This window comes from Arachis hypogaea, chromosome 12 (assembly GCF_003086295.3).
Source record: "Arachis hypogaea cultivar Tifrunner chromosome 12, arahy.Tifrunner.gnm2.J5K5, whole genome shotgun sequence".
Taxonomy (NCBI): Eukaryota; Viridiplantae; Streptophyta; class Magnoliopsida; order Fabales; family Fabaceae; genus Arachis; species Arachis hypogaea.
The window spans coordinates 116,360,724-116,374,596 of record NC_092047.1 but is presented as its reverse complement, the minus strand read 5'-3'; the positions used below and the strand labels follow the sequence as shown (position 1 = coordinate 116,374,596).

At 31.5% G+C, this 13,873-nt stretch overlaps 2 protein-coding genes and 2 non-coding genes across 6 annotated transcripts; all 4 read right to left on the bottom strand.

Moving 5' to 3' along the window:
- Positions 1 to 3,663: 3,663 nt before the first annotated feature.
- Positions 3,664 to 6,165, bottom strand: LOC112728592 (pentatricopeptide repeat-containing protein At2g20710, mitochondrial). Its single transcript, XM_025778793.3, has 2 exons — positions 5,357 to 6,165; positions 3,664 to 5,178 (listed from the first exon to the last, which is right to left on the bottom strand). The coding sequence occupies exons 1-2, from the start codon at positions 5,651 to 5,653 to the stop codon at positions 3,910 to 3,912; spliced, it is 1,566 nt and encodes a 521-aa protein (XP_025634578.1). The 5' UTR covers positions 5,654 to 6,165; the 3' UTR covers positions 3,664 to 3,909.
- Positions 6,166 to 6,305: 140 nt separating this feature from the next.
- LOC112728593 (small ribosomal subunit protein uS7) lies at positions 6,306 to 12,770 on the bottom strand. Of its 3 annotated transcripts, XM_025778794.3 has the most exons (6): positions 10,589 to 12,770; positions 8,542 to 10,413; positions 8,347 to 8,441; positions 7,617 to 7,888; positions 6,609 to 6,812; positions 6,306 to 6,526 (listed from the first exon to the last, which is right to left on the bottom strand). In XM_025778794.3, the coding sequence occupies exons 3-6, from the start codon at positions 8,437 to 8,439 to the stop codon at positions 6,472 to 6,474; spliced, it is 624 nt and encodes a 207-aa protein (XP_025634579.1). In that variant the 5' UTR covers positions 8,440 to 8,441; positions 8,542 to 10,413; positions 10,589 to 12,770; the 3' UTR covers positions 6,306 to 6,471. The 3 variants fall into 3 exon arrangements, 1 of the variants encoding a protein (XP_025634579.1); XR_011869039.1 differs by lacking the exons at positions 6,306 to 6,526; positions 6,609 to 6,812; positions 7,617 to 7,888; positions 8,347 to 8,441 and having other exon boundaries at positions 9,822 to 10,413; positions 10,589 to 11,372; positions 11,501 to 12,729; XR_011869038.1 differs by lacking the exons at positions 6,306 to 6,526; positions 6,609 to 6,812; positions 7,617 to 7,888; positions 8,347 to 8,441 and having other exon boundaries at positions 9,822 to 10,413.
- Positions 6,982 to 7,064, bottom strand: LOC112731767 (small nucleolar RNA Z102/R77). The gene has a single exon (XR_003167529.1). It is a non-coding gene; the product is annotated as a small nucleolar RNA Z102/R77 (small nucleolar RNA).
- On the bottom strand, positions 7,380 to 7,461 carry LOC112731768 (small nucleolar RNA Z102/R77). Its single transcript, XR_003167530.1, has one exon. It is a non-coding gene; the product is annotated as a small nucleolar RNA Z102/R77 (small nucleolar RNA).
- Positions 12,771 to 13,873: the final 1,103 nt, after the last annotated feature.

The window sequence follows — 13,873 nt, the reverse complement described above, 5'->3', positions numbered from 1 at the left end:
TATCAATGAGCTCAAATAATTATTTTTAATTTAAATTATAAAATGAACATATTAGTCACATTTTTATAAAATACATTTTAAACCCAAATATCAATTATATATTAAATCATATAACCTTTTATTATTTTTCCATAACATTAATTTCAATTTTTATAAGATAACTAATTATAATAAAAATTGTACATAAATATTAATTAACTTAAACTTGAAGTATTTATAAAAATCAATTTAATCATTCCCAATAAATTAATCTCTAAGAGCTCAAATTAATAAAATAAACCATAATTTATTCATAATAGAAATTACTTACATTAAATTATATAATGCTTCCATTACTGAATTTTAATTTCAAATTATAAAATAACCAATTATAAAAAGTTACACAAGAATATTAATTAACTTGACTTTAAATATTCATAAAACTAATTTAATTACTCTTAATAGATTAGTTTATAAAATAAAGAGTTCTAATTAATAATAAGTCATAATTTATTTATAATAGAAATTATTTAAATTAAATTGTACAATTTTTTTTAATTATTAAAATTTTGCAAAATATTCAATTATAATAAAATTACATAAGAACCTTGATCGATTTAAAATGAAATTATTTCGTAATCTATTCAATTATTTCTAATAGAATAATTTCTAGAATATAAAGTTTAAACTTAATAAGATAACAACAGAATTTATTCATATTTAGATTTTCAAAAATACGGGATGTTACACAATAAATATTCAATAAAATAAATTATTTATCATATTTAAAATAAAAATTTAAATTTAAAATAAAAAAATATAATAAATATTTATTTCACATTTCATAATTTATTATTCTTCAAAATTTTATTATTCTTCAAAATTAATTAATTTCTTTTGAAAACTTAATTTCCTAAATCACACATTTTAAAAGTTTTATTTAATAACATTACAACTAATACTCACTAGAACAACTTACTAATAATATATTTCAATACTTAACAAAAGCTAATATGACAATAAACTTATTTCATGTTATCAAAACATAATCTATTCTAATAATGTATAATAATACTAAATCTATAAAAGTACCCTAATTATAACTATATGCTTATTTGTTTAAAGGTTTAATTATTCTGTTAGTCCCTATAGTTTCGCAACATTTTCAATTAGGTACATATACTTTTTTTTTCTTTTAATTAGGTCTCTGCACTAATTTTTTTTTCAATTAGGTCCCTCTTAGTAGTAATTGACTTAATTTTATAAAGATCCAACTAAAAAAAAAATTGGTGCAAGGACCTAAATTAAAGGGAAAAAAAAGTGTAGGGGCCCAATTAAAAAAAATTGGTGCAAGGACTCAATTAAAAAGAAAAAAAAGTATAGGGACCTATAATTAAAAATTTCGCGAAACTATAGGGACCAACAGAGTAATTAAACATTGTTTAAAAGAGAAAAACAATACTAACCTAAAAGTCAATTATTCCCGCGATATGCCATGTCACATTCAAGTGGTTGATGTCATCATCTCGTGCATCTGCGTGCGCCATAATGTTCGAGTATCTCAAGAATATTAAAAAAAAAGTCCGAAAGAGGGAGAAATGAAGCAAAAGAAAGAATGAAAAGGACATTTCAGACGCTGTACACGACTTGCTTATATAGGCACGTAAGTCTTATCTCGTTTACAGTGTAAACGAGATAAACCACGTATCACAACACGTGTATAAACGTGATACGTACAAGGCGGTACATGACTTCACAACTTTAATTCATTTATAGTATAAACGGGATAAGTAAAAGAATACAAATTGGTAAATAAGTTACAAATAATATATATCCATAAATAAAATAATTAAATTATTTATTAAAAAAAATTCCTGCAAAAATGAGGTGTAGTTTAGTTTAATATTATCATACTTTTGTGTAATACTTTAATATGAGAGATAGTTAGTGTAAGTAGAAATCATGAATATCAATTTGAAGTAGGACAGAAAGCCAAAATGAAATTATTGTTGACGAATTCTAAAAGATAAAATTATCTCTAAAAAAACTTGACTAACGTTTTTTACAGGAAAGAATCTTTGAAAAGTAATTTTGTTATTGACGATTTTTTACTGAAGAAATTTTAAAATATTTAAAAATAACACTTGTGGCTAACGATTTTAAAAAAAAAAATTATCTATATATAACATTCTTCTCTTTACATGCCACTCCTCTCCCGTTTAATTTTATATAGAGTAATGCTAAGGGGCCAGCAACTTTTGTTATTGGTAGCCATCAAATAGCCATCAATGATAATCTAATGGTGTAAGATTGGTGTGAGATTTCATCCGATGACTCACATTTCTCTACTAGTTACATGCTGGCCAAAATTCAATCAAATTGCTGGCCTCCTAGACTTTTCCTTTTATAATTATTCTTCTTCGCCACAAGCAATTTTTTCATTTATATTTTTTTCTTATGTGCTTAGCGAAAGTTAGTTTTGTCGTTAATTTAAAAGTCTATTATGATGGTCAAATTTTATCAGATGCAACTAAAGATGTAATATTTATGTGTGACAATTCTTGTATTTTTTTCGTTTCTCTTATGATATTATTCGATGAGTTTTAAAAGTATTATTTTTCGAAGTATAGATTCTCAAACTAAAGAGAATGACAAAAATTTTAATACAGGCGTCCTATATTAATATTTAGTGAGTTCATTCAATTTCAAACAATGTGCATCAATGATAATGCAAGTTTATAAAAGAGATGTTCTTAATATACGGTCAAACTCAATCACAAATGTCTGTCATTATATTGTATGTAGAGTTCAAACGGTTGTCTTATACTGTTGACGAACCTGACCCAACCTGAATATCAATTAAAAAGATTATAAAGTGAAAGTAAAAAAGAATTTGAAGGCAACTATGAAGTTGTCCATCCGAAGAGGTAAATGAATGGGGAGGTATGAACCATACAAATGTACAATGACACGCTACACGGACGACTTCAATAAAAATTGTTAGTCACGATTCTCCTAAGCCTCCATGTCGTTGATCATCGTTGGACATATCGTGGCCATTGATTAAAGCAATATTCTCCTTTCTCTCAATCGAAGTCGTTCTTTTTCAATAAATCTCTCTCAATCCTCTCAAATATTCAGCCTTATAGGAATTGTTAGTAACAACTTTTTTAAGTGGTTCAAACTACATAAATCATTGGTCGAGTTTTTTAATTCAGGTAAATTTTAGTATAATAGCAGCATATTACACTGTTATATTATAGAGGTATTACCGTATTACACCATTCCAACTTTTATATTAAAATTAATTTAAAAATTTGGCGATATAACAAGACTAATTATATGCTGTTTGAAAGATTTTAAATTGTTAAAAAAATTTTGGTGTGTTTAGTAAATTTTTAATAGTAAAAATAAAAATATAAAAAAAAAACAAAATATTTTTTTTCTAAAATATAACTTACATTTTTTTAAAAGTTTATTTTTTATTTTAAAAAATATTTTTAACTTAATAAATAAAATAAAATATTATATTTAAACATAATTGTTAAAATAAAAAAATATGTTTACATAAAAAATTACTTAAAAATATTCCCTTTTTTTTTGGTAAACTATTAACATATTGTATCCTATTTGGGTGACTAAACTATTACCATGAATCAATCATCAAATATTTCAAACCCGAACTTCCTCAACCACAAGTTATTACTTAATCCTGATTTCCCATCCTTTTATTTTTCTATCAATTTTGAAATGAAGCATCTTAGAAAATTTAAGAGAGTGATATATAAGACATACCAACTCAGAATCAGTCTTTTTGGTGAACCATTCACCTACACTAATTGGTCCTAAACTTCATTGTTGAAAAGATGTGTACACCAAAAGTAAACCCTAATTCATGATTTGCCTAATTGATAGTCATCCCTTAACATTCTATTGATGGCTAAGGCAGAAGTCAGGGTTGTTCCTATCTTCCTCTGGCTCTGAAATTTCACCTGTTTGTTTATGTGAATAGCCTCCCAGCACATCAATTGCAGGCACATCTGATTCCACATCCTTAATCCAACTCATCAGCTTGTTATGAACATCAAGGGAGATAACATTCTTGCTACTGAGTAACCTTATCAAATCCTCTGCCTCCTCCATATCTCCATTAAATTTCAAGTACTGAAAAATGGCAGCTAAGGATTCCGGTAATGGCCTCCACTTACGCCCCACTTCACAGATAGAAACTGCCTCTTTCATACATCGAACAGCCATCGGAAAATTTCTATGTGAAATATATCCAAGCAAGAGCCCTGACCAAGTCCATTCATTTGGCTTTCCTCCCTTCGAGATTGTCCTATTAACAATGGCTTCAGCTTCCTCCATTTTGCCCTTTCTGCTGTAAGCTGCTATCATCTTGTTCGGCATAAAGAAATTTCTGAAATACTGGTTTCTAGATTCCCACTCCTCAAAGATAATCTTAGCAAGTTCAATGTCATCCAACTTAAGAAATGAACTTATTACAGCTGAATAGTCTGTTTTGAGTAGCTTCCCATCCATCTTGTAAATATTCCACAACCTCATCACCTCTTCTTTCTTCCCTATTGTTGCATATTGAGTTATAAGATGAGGAAAGGCCTTTTTCCATATTGTGTAATCCACGCACTCCTCTGATTTCTTTAAAGCGTTAAAAGCTTTATCATGAAACCCGAGTTTGCGATAACAATTGGCAGCCACAGCATAAACACCCCAATCTACACTTCCGGAATACGATGGATCATCTTCTAACTGTGCAAGAAGTTTGTCTATTCCCTCTATATTAGATTTGGCTGCATATGTATTAATCAAGGTGGAAAATGTAAATCTATCGAATTTAATACCCTCTTCTTTCATTTCAAGCAACAAATTTTCCACTTTGTCATAGTTTTGTGTTTGATAGTAGAGGTTAAGCAAAGAATTTCTTGCTAAAGTAGACCTTGCGAAACCCAAATGTCTCATCTGCAGCATGATCCTTTTAGCTTTATCCACATCTTTAACTTGAGCATAGCAATTAAGAAGAGTGCTGTAACAATCTGTAGTTCTTAAGTAGTTCGGAATGCTATCAAAATAGGATTCAGCTTCTTCTATTCCCTTAACCTTCGCAATCAAGTCGAGTTTTAAACTAAAATCTGCAGAACTAGGTTCAGAGTATCCTTTCTCAGACATCCAAAATGATACCTGCAAAGACGGTTCATTTCCACAAAGATCCCAAAAATCAACCCAGAAAAACATAGTATCTTTAACATTTGAATCGCATTGTGCAGCTAGATCATGATTCAACCTAAAGTTCGAATAAATAATATTTTTATGAATTAAATAACGACTAATTAGTAATTAATGATAATGATGATAATACCTCGAGGGCGTTTTTATATCTTTTGCGTGACCTAAGTTGCTTGATAACGAATAGCAGTTTATCGTAGCTAAGAGTTCGGCCATCCTGAATCCACTGCTCGAGAATCGTAACAACCGGGAGAGTTGGATCGGTAACAATGAAGATCCGACGGTACAAATCCGGCGGGACATAAACGTTGGCGCTTTGATTCCTCTTCGCCGGTGAGAGGTTGGAGGTAGAAGCGGCAGAGGTTGCGTAGGTCGCGGAAGAACGAGGAAGAAGACGTAAAGCGGATCTCAGACGGGTGAGTAGTACCATTTCTTATTCGGAATTCAGAGAGAGAGTAACGAAGACGAGTTGCAAGATGCAAGTTTTGTTCTTCAGCAATGGAGTTGCGGAGTGAGCGCTTGGAAGAGTAGTAGAATATTGTGAGTTTGTGAATACTGCGAAGTGAGCTGTGAGCAACAGCATTTGGTCTCACGTCTCAGTGGCAAAGTTGTAATTCGATGTAACTTCACAAGGAAGTGGCGAATGATTTTGGAAAATAAATCTAAAAACATTCTTAGTATTCATTAGATTCCGGACTTAACATTATTACTTCCACACAACTAGTAGTTAAGTACATCCAACTACGTAGTAAACCAAAAATGATTAATATTCCTTGTAATATTTGATAGTTCATACATAGCATTTAACGTTCCATTTTAGTAAAATTTCAAATCTTTAATTCAGTACCACATCCCGTAAATAGATTGTTTTATGTAAACCAATAAATAAAAACAGAGAATTATTTATCCCATTTGTTAATATCTCTAATTCTGGATTCAGCCAATTATGTGATGATTATGGATCACTTTTAAATTGTGGCAAACCAACCATTTGTGGACGAAAACAACTCAACAGAATCGTTGAAATCAACATAGTGATTATAAACCTAATCGCTAAAAAACTCACGGTTTTGGATGACAAATTTACGTCCAAGCAACAAAATCTTTCATAACATATGAACCAGCCAAGCGAACAGCTAAGTATACTATAAGCCAGCAAAAGTACCACAACATCTTTAACTTAGCTATGGTGAAATAAAATACATAATAACAAAATCTCTGGTCACCAAGACTGCTTCCCCTAGCTGTTTAACGATTTGCCTTAGCAACTCTCTCGATTTCATCCTTTTTCTTGATAGCATAGCTGAAATGGAGCAAATAATTCTCAGCAAAGGCCAAAACCCACAGCAATATAAATTGGAGAAAATGTTCAAAGCCATGTATACCTGTTGGATGAACCTTTTGCTGCGTTAATGAGCTCATCTGCCAAACATTCAGCAATTGTCTTGATATTTCTAAAAGCAGCTTCCCGAGCGCCTGTTGTTAGAAGATAGATGGCCTGATTAACACGACGAAGCGGTGAAATGTCCACAGCCTGTCGCCTCACAACTCCAGCAGAACCAATTCGAGTTGCATCCTCACGGGGACCACTATTGAAATATATGCAATTAGATAAATCGGAAATTTGGTGTATGACAGAAAATCAGTACTAACATTTTCGACCTACAACCACTTACAAGAGTAAAATGCATATTGCAAAATACTGAATTATGTAGATAACATCACAAGACAACAAACTCAAATTTAGATTAAAAAGAAGAATGATCAGATAGAGCTAATACATAGATGCCATCATCCAGGCAATCAAACCAATAGGGAAATAACTAATCATCACTTCATTCTCAAGCTTTTTATAGTAAACCACTTCCTACAAATAAATTAAGACACGTTGAGACCGAGATAACCAAATCAATATATTACATAAATATACAAACTAGATGGCTAAGCAAGGAAGTCATATTTCCTTTTCATTACATTTTAATGCACAGATAGTGGCTATTATATATTTATATGGTGCACATATATTTCTATTCTTTACAGTGCAAATGTGACTTTATTCAGTACCTCATCAAGTAATTACTAATTGCTTTATAAGATTGGATACATTTGATTGACAATTCCCAATAAGAAACAATACCGCAGGGTGTAGACAAGGAGAATAGTCAGATAGAGCTAATACAAAATGCCATCATTCAGGCAATCAAACCAATAGGGAAACACATATTCATCATTCTATTCTCCAAAGTCCAACATAATACAAGGACAACATGAAGTTTCTCAATATCAGAATTGACGTTTATGTATATTATCATTTTTAACTATGCATCCATTTAAACCCACAAACATGTAAACAATAATAGAAAAACCTATTCCATGCACCAGCACCTACATACCTGTTGATAACTGCATCAACGATAACCTGAATTGGATTCTGGTCAGTGAGCAAATGAATAATTTCCATAGCATGCTTGATAATCCTCACAGCCATTAGTTTCTTTCCGTTGTTCCTCCCGTGCATCATGAGAGAGTTGGTAAGCCTCTCAACAATTGGGCACTGGGCTTTCCTGAACCTCTTGACTGAGTACCTACCAGCAGTGTGAGGAACATAGGTTGCATGCTTGGATGGGACCACTCCAATATAATCAGCCAGAGAAATATCAGTAACCTAACAACAGAAACCAACGAAGAATTTCAATATAACCAATAACACATTCACATTCGAGATTGACTTCGAATATAAAAATATATTGTCAATATTCTAATTGATAAACCAAGTTAAAGCACGGATCAATAGCCACTTTTACTACCAATTGAGCTACAAACTAGTGATCTAACAGTTTCGGTCCACGGTTTAGTTAATTTAACTCACAATTAGCTTCATCTTAATAGAAAAAATGAAATGCATTATATTAAAACTTCTTTTATTTCATTAATAGTTGAAACAGATTGCTCCATAAAACAAACTACGCTGAACTTAAAGCTAAACATTCAAATACGAAATAACAGAAAACAACAAGTAAAACTCGTTGTTATTTTAGCTCACGAAACATCAATTCGCAGAGTGAGAAAAACAATTGGCGTTTTTCTTTCTTAACTAAAGGAAGAAGGGGAGAGAAGAAGTACCTGAACGTCATCGAAGCTCCAGCGGTTGAAAAGCTTGACATCGATCTGAGTAGGATCTGGAACAACGCCAACCTCTTGGACTACGTCAGCCATTCCTGCAAACGAGAATTGAACACAGAATAGATAGTTAGCTAAGTGTAAAGATTGAAAGAGAAAAGAGATACGGATCGAAGAAAGAAGAAGACGGAGACGAACTTGTTGAAGCAGAAAGTGTGTTGTGCCGCTTAGGGTTCTATGCTGTGGAGTATAAGGGATTAGTCGAACACACTTCGTGAAGCGAAAACCCTACTTGGGGCCGGTTTTGGAATTTCGTTATTTATACCTTGATCAGAAAGGAACCCTAATTTCTTTTCTGTTTTTTGTGGTTTTTTTTATTGGACTTTAGAAAGCACCCTGATTTTTGGGATCAGTCAAAGGAGCCCTAAGCTAAGAGGCTTTGCTTGGAAATGAACCGTAATTAGAATTGTAGACCATGTTGACTGGCCCAGTCTTCTTGAATTATTGTAAGGTTGGTTAAATAAAATAAACCCAGACCATGACCAAAACAAAAGGGGAAAGGAAGGATAACCAAAAACAGAAGGAAACAAGTAAAAAAAAAAAAAAAGCATCATCTTATGGACTCATGGTTAATTAGCTCAACCAGCTTGTAGGAAACCTTTTTTTTTTTCAATTGATTTTTCTTTTAAAAAAAAAGTGTAAAAATTTTTAGCTTGAAAAAAATAAAAATGAGTCTTATGGCTATAGATTATCATAGAAATTAACATTGTAGGCATAGAAATTAAGAAGTAAAATTTTACATAGATTTAATTATTCTATTGATTATTTTACATAGATTTAATTACATAGATTTAATTTTCAATTAGATCCCTATATTTTTTTTTTCTTTAATTGAGTCTCTCTGCACTAACTTTTTTTTTCAATTAGGTTCTTCCTGACAATCATTGGCTTAATTTTATAAGGATCCAACTAAAAAAAATTTGATACAAAGATCCAAATAAAAAAGAAAAAAAGTGTAAAGACCTAATTAAAAAAATTTTTAGTGCAAAGACTTAATTAAAAGGAGAAAAAGTACAGAGACCTAATTAAAATTTTGCAAAACTATAGGAATCAATATTCAATAGAGTAATTAAACCTTTTACACATGTATGGATACAATAAAATACTTTTATGTAAGTACGGTTAGAAATTAACTTACTGTGTTTACTACATAAGAATCTAGTTTGTCAAGTATTTAATTTATGGAAATTAAAGTAAAATATTAAAATGATAATAAATAATTTATTTTATAAAAGGATTAATTTTTTCAGAGAACGATTAAGGCTTTCAAACAGATACCAAATATAGCCACACAAAAAAAAAAAAAAAAGAGACCAAATATATCTGAGTTTATCATTAGATAAAGCCTTACTCGTTTTAGTGCAAATTGCAAAATTGAAAATAAAGAGCATGATTGCAATTGCACACAAGAATCATACTGAAAGAAACAATACTCCAAAGACCAAAATTTATTCATGTTATCTCTACAATAGCATTTTACACTCTCAGACCACTTATTTCTTACGGTTCATGTCCAACTCAATTTTACATAATGAATAGATAGATTGCATTCAACTACAGAACTCAGTCAACAAAAGTTCCAAATTACATCATTGTTCAATTGGAAACTTCAATGCCTTGAAAATAGGCTTCTTAAATTGTTTCTTTGGAAGAAAGGAAGGAAGCAAGCAAGCAATCACAGTGATGATGAGAGTATTATTCTCCATGAGAGTGAGTGTCCATTATTTGCAATGCAATGTCCCTATACAAACAAGAAGGGAAGAATCGCCAAAGAGCAAGAACCATAATGAACTAATAATGAATTTTCACAGGACAGTATTATAAATATGATCCTACCATAGTATTTATAAGCTACTTTGCTCCATTTTCATAAAATAAGTTTGGAATATAACTCGCTGAAGTAATAACATTGTCAAAACTCATAAACATCTTGCTTTGTCTAAACATGTGGAACAAATCATGTTGAAGAACCAGGTAGTTTGTGATTATACTTGTATCGATCTCTTTGTCCTGAAAACAAACAAAATATAACAAAAGAAGGACATCAATTCATATAAACTCAGTTTAGCTGTCCAAAATTGAAGAAGAAACAACTGTCTTGAATAGCAAGAGAATAAAAATTTATGCATAGAAGTAAATATATATAGATAAAAAGCAACAACTTTAGACATATTCAAATGATTACCTCCTGAAGATTTTGGACCACTCTGCATATTTGAATGATTAAACATTCTTCATGTAGCAAGTGTGGCAGCAGAAGTTATGCTGTTGGTTCCACTCTGCATCTTTGAATGATTCAACACTCCTATTGTAAGTATCCGCAGGGAGTGATGTTGGCCTTCAATTTGGAATTCTAATTTTCTGCAATTCGATATCATCAAGTCAGTTGCATGTTCGCAATGGCCTCCACCACGAACTCTACTTGATGCTTTCCTTTAATTGATAGTTGACGCAGTAAAGGAGGTAGCTCCCCAATTCTCACTTTATTACCACCAACTATGTGTAAAGAGGTCATAGTAAGAACTCTTGGAAGACAGGAACTCAGATTACTGCATTTGATAATCTTAAGTAATTGCAAAGATGGTAGATGATTAGGCAAGTCTCCTCTCAACATGGGACAGTTCCTTATGATAAGCTCCCTAAGGCGAGGAAATGCATTGAACTTGCAGAGTTAGTGTGGTGATGTTGTGGTAGGAAGAATGTCCCAACCAATCAGGAAATCTTGTACCCTGTAACCACTGATTTCTAGTTCTTTCAAATTACTGAGGTTGAAACTTGTCTAGTATATCTCTTTCAATTTGGGAATAAGCTATATTTTCATCTTTATCTGATGACCACTTCAACTTTAAAGAGTTAATGCCATTCTTATCGAACATCCTTGATTTGTGTAGATTTGCAAGTGCTCCCAATTCTGTAATCTTGTTCTCTTCACGCTTCCCAACAAACAAGTCTTTGTCAAATTCATGGTCCTTGGAATACAAAGAAGTGAACGAACAATAAACAAAACACTCTTTCAAACATGGAGAAAGATAGTAATAACTAATTCTTAATGCAGGTACAATATTTATCCTATCATTAAAGAATTTCCATATCTCACTCTTCAATATATGATTCCAATCTTTGACATTAGAATTTCCACGCAATAAACCTCCAAGAGATTGAGCTGCCAAAGATAATCCGTTACACTTCTTTACAATCTTTCTACCGACCTTTTCCAAAGTTGGAGTCTGAACAGAGTCGGTGAAAAGAAATGCATGTTTTGAAAACACTAACCAACAATCTTCATCAGACAATAAATTTAGTTCATGAGGTGAAACAGTTTGCACCACAGAAGCCACCTTTTTACTTCTAGTAGTTATGAGAATTTTACTTCCCTTAACCTCATGTTGAAAAGGTTTTAGAAGCCTATTCAAATCGTAATAATCCTCGTTCCATACATCATCCAAGACGATAAAGAATCTTTGCCCTGACAACTTTTCCTGTAAATCTTGTAGGAGTAAATTCAAAATTTTCAAGTTACAAGGACTCCTTGTTATTGCATCAAGTATATTCTTGGTGACCTTCATGACATCAAACCCTTCTGACACACAAACCCAACCTCTAAAATCAAAATTCTCCTTCACTTTATCATGGTGGTAAACCAATTGGGCTAAAGTAGTCTTTCCTATTCCACCTATGCCCACAATGGAAATCACAGATATATCAGCATCACCAGTGTCATCATCATCATCCAACAACAAGTTCACTATGGCCGCCTTGTCATCTTCCCTGCCATATACATTAGATCTATCAACTAGAGATGTTTTAATCCTCCATGACATGTTCTCCTTAGGAATTTCTCTGAGACCAAGAGTGTCTTTTTGCTTCACAATAGACTCTATCCTATCAGTGATTTCCTCCACCCTGTTTGCTATCTCCCTATCTTGCAAACTGAGATAACGAGAGAAGAAGGTACCTGGATCCTTCTGAGTGGCAGCTTTGGTGAAGACTTCATCCAACAAGTCATCAGCAACATACATAGCATCTTTGAGACTATCGAGCCAGTCCTTCACAGCTCTCTCCTTGATCTGCTTTTGCTCAGCATCAAAAACAACATTCAGAATGGAAGATAGAACTGCTCCACCCACAAGTGCTTCACAAGATCAAGTGATAAGATAAGAGGAAACTAAGAAAGGGAAAAGGAAGTATTTTGCAGTAAACTAGGTTATTCTCAAACAGGAGTATGGAAATATGGATGTAGCTTTGGGCAAGTACTTGTTTGACAAATGATGCCACTGATGATTTTTTAATATTAGAGCTCGGCTTCACCTACCCCCAAGAGGCAATGTTCTAGATCGAAAAACATATGATATTCTAATATTTTTTCTAAGATATTTTTCAGTACTCTGTCCAAGGAAAAACGAGTGGTGGAAATTTGAACAAGTTGACCCCACCATGTGTACCCATTGATTTATCTCTGACCTTTTTTAAGCAGTACAATGCAAGTTTAATTGCTTGTGGTTTATGCTAAACTTGATGTAGGATAAAAGATATAGGAAACATTTCAAGTGTACCGAGAGTATTGGTATTTCAGTTGTTTTAATAGTTGATCTGAATTATAAAAAATATATATAATATATCGGTATTTTAGTTGTTTTAATCGTTAATCTGAATTATAAAAAATATATATAATATATATTAATTGAAATTAACAGTTAAAACAATTGAAGCACCGGTATTCTCCAGTGTACTTAAAATGTTTCCAAAAATATATGTGATAGTAATAAGTTGAGACGGTTAATAGTTTGTTTTAATTTGTTGTTTTATACTAGTAATTTGGCATTAAAATTTATATGTATTTTTTAATCACTAGAAAAAAATTTTTAATTGCTAGATGCTTGCACCAGAGATTGATTAGTTGATAAAGATAGTAATTATTTGTAATCCATGTAATTAGATACTAGTTATTTTGTTAAGGTGAATACTATGGTGTTTATCATTTTGTACTTAAGTTACTAAAAAGAGTAAATGAATAATATTTAATAAATTTTATATAATTTATTTTTTATCTTAAATATTTTATTTTTTATTTAAAAAAAAAATTAAGCAATTTAGACACCATAGAAGTGTGTACTTCTCATCATGAGTTAAATTCTTGCCCTTCAGGCTTCAATCTCTCAGCTCCTTCTACACTAAATCTTCATCAAGTGAAGTATAACAAAATAGTAAATATGCCGCAAGTAAATAGAAACTGAGCCACTATATGAAAATGTGTCGTTTCAATTTTTTTTTCAGTTGACCGTGTAAAGTGTAATATTTAATCTATCAATATTTTTTTTTATTTTATTTATAAAATATATGATAAAAGACCGTACTTTAACCTTTCAAATGAGGAAAAAAAATTGAAAAGATCCAATCTCTTATAATATATGGCTTTTTATTCTTAAAAACCATAAACATTGCCTTATTTTAATAGTTGTAGTTTGAACTA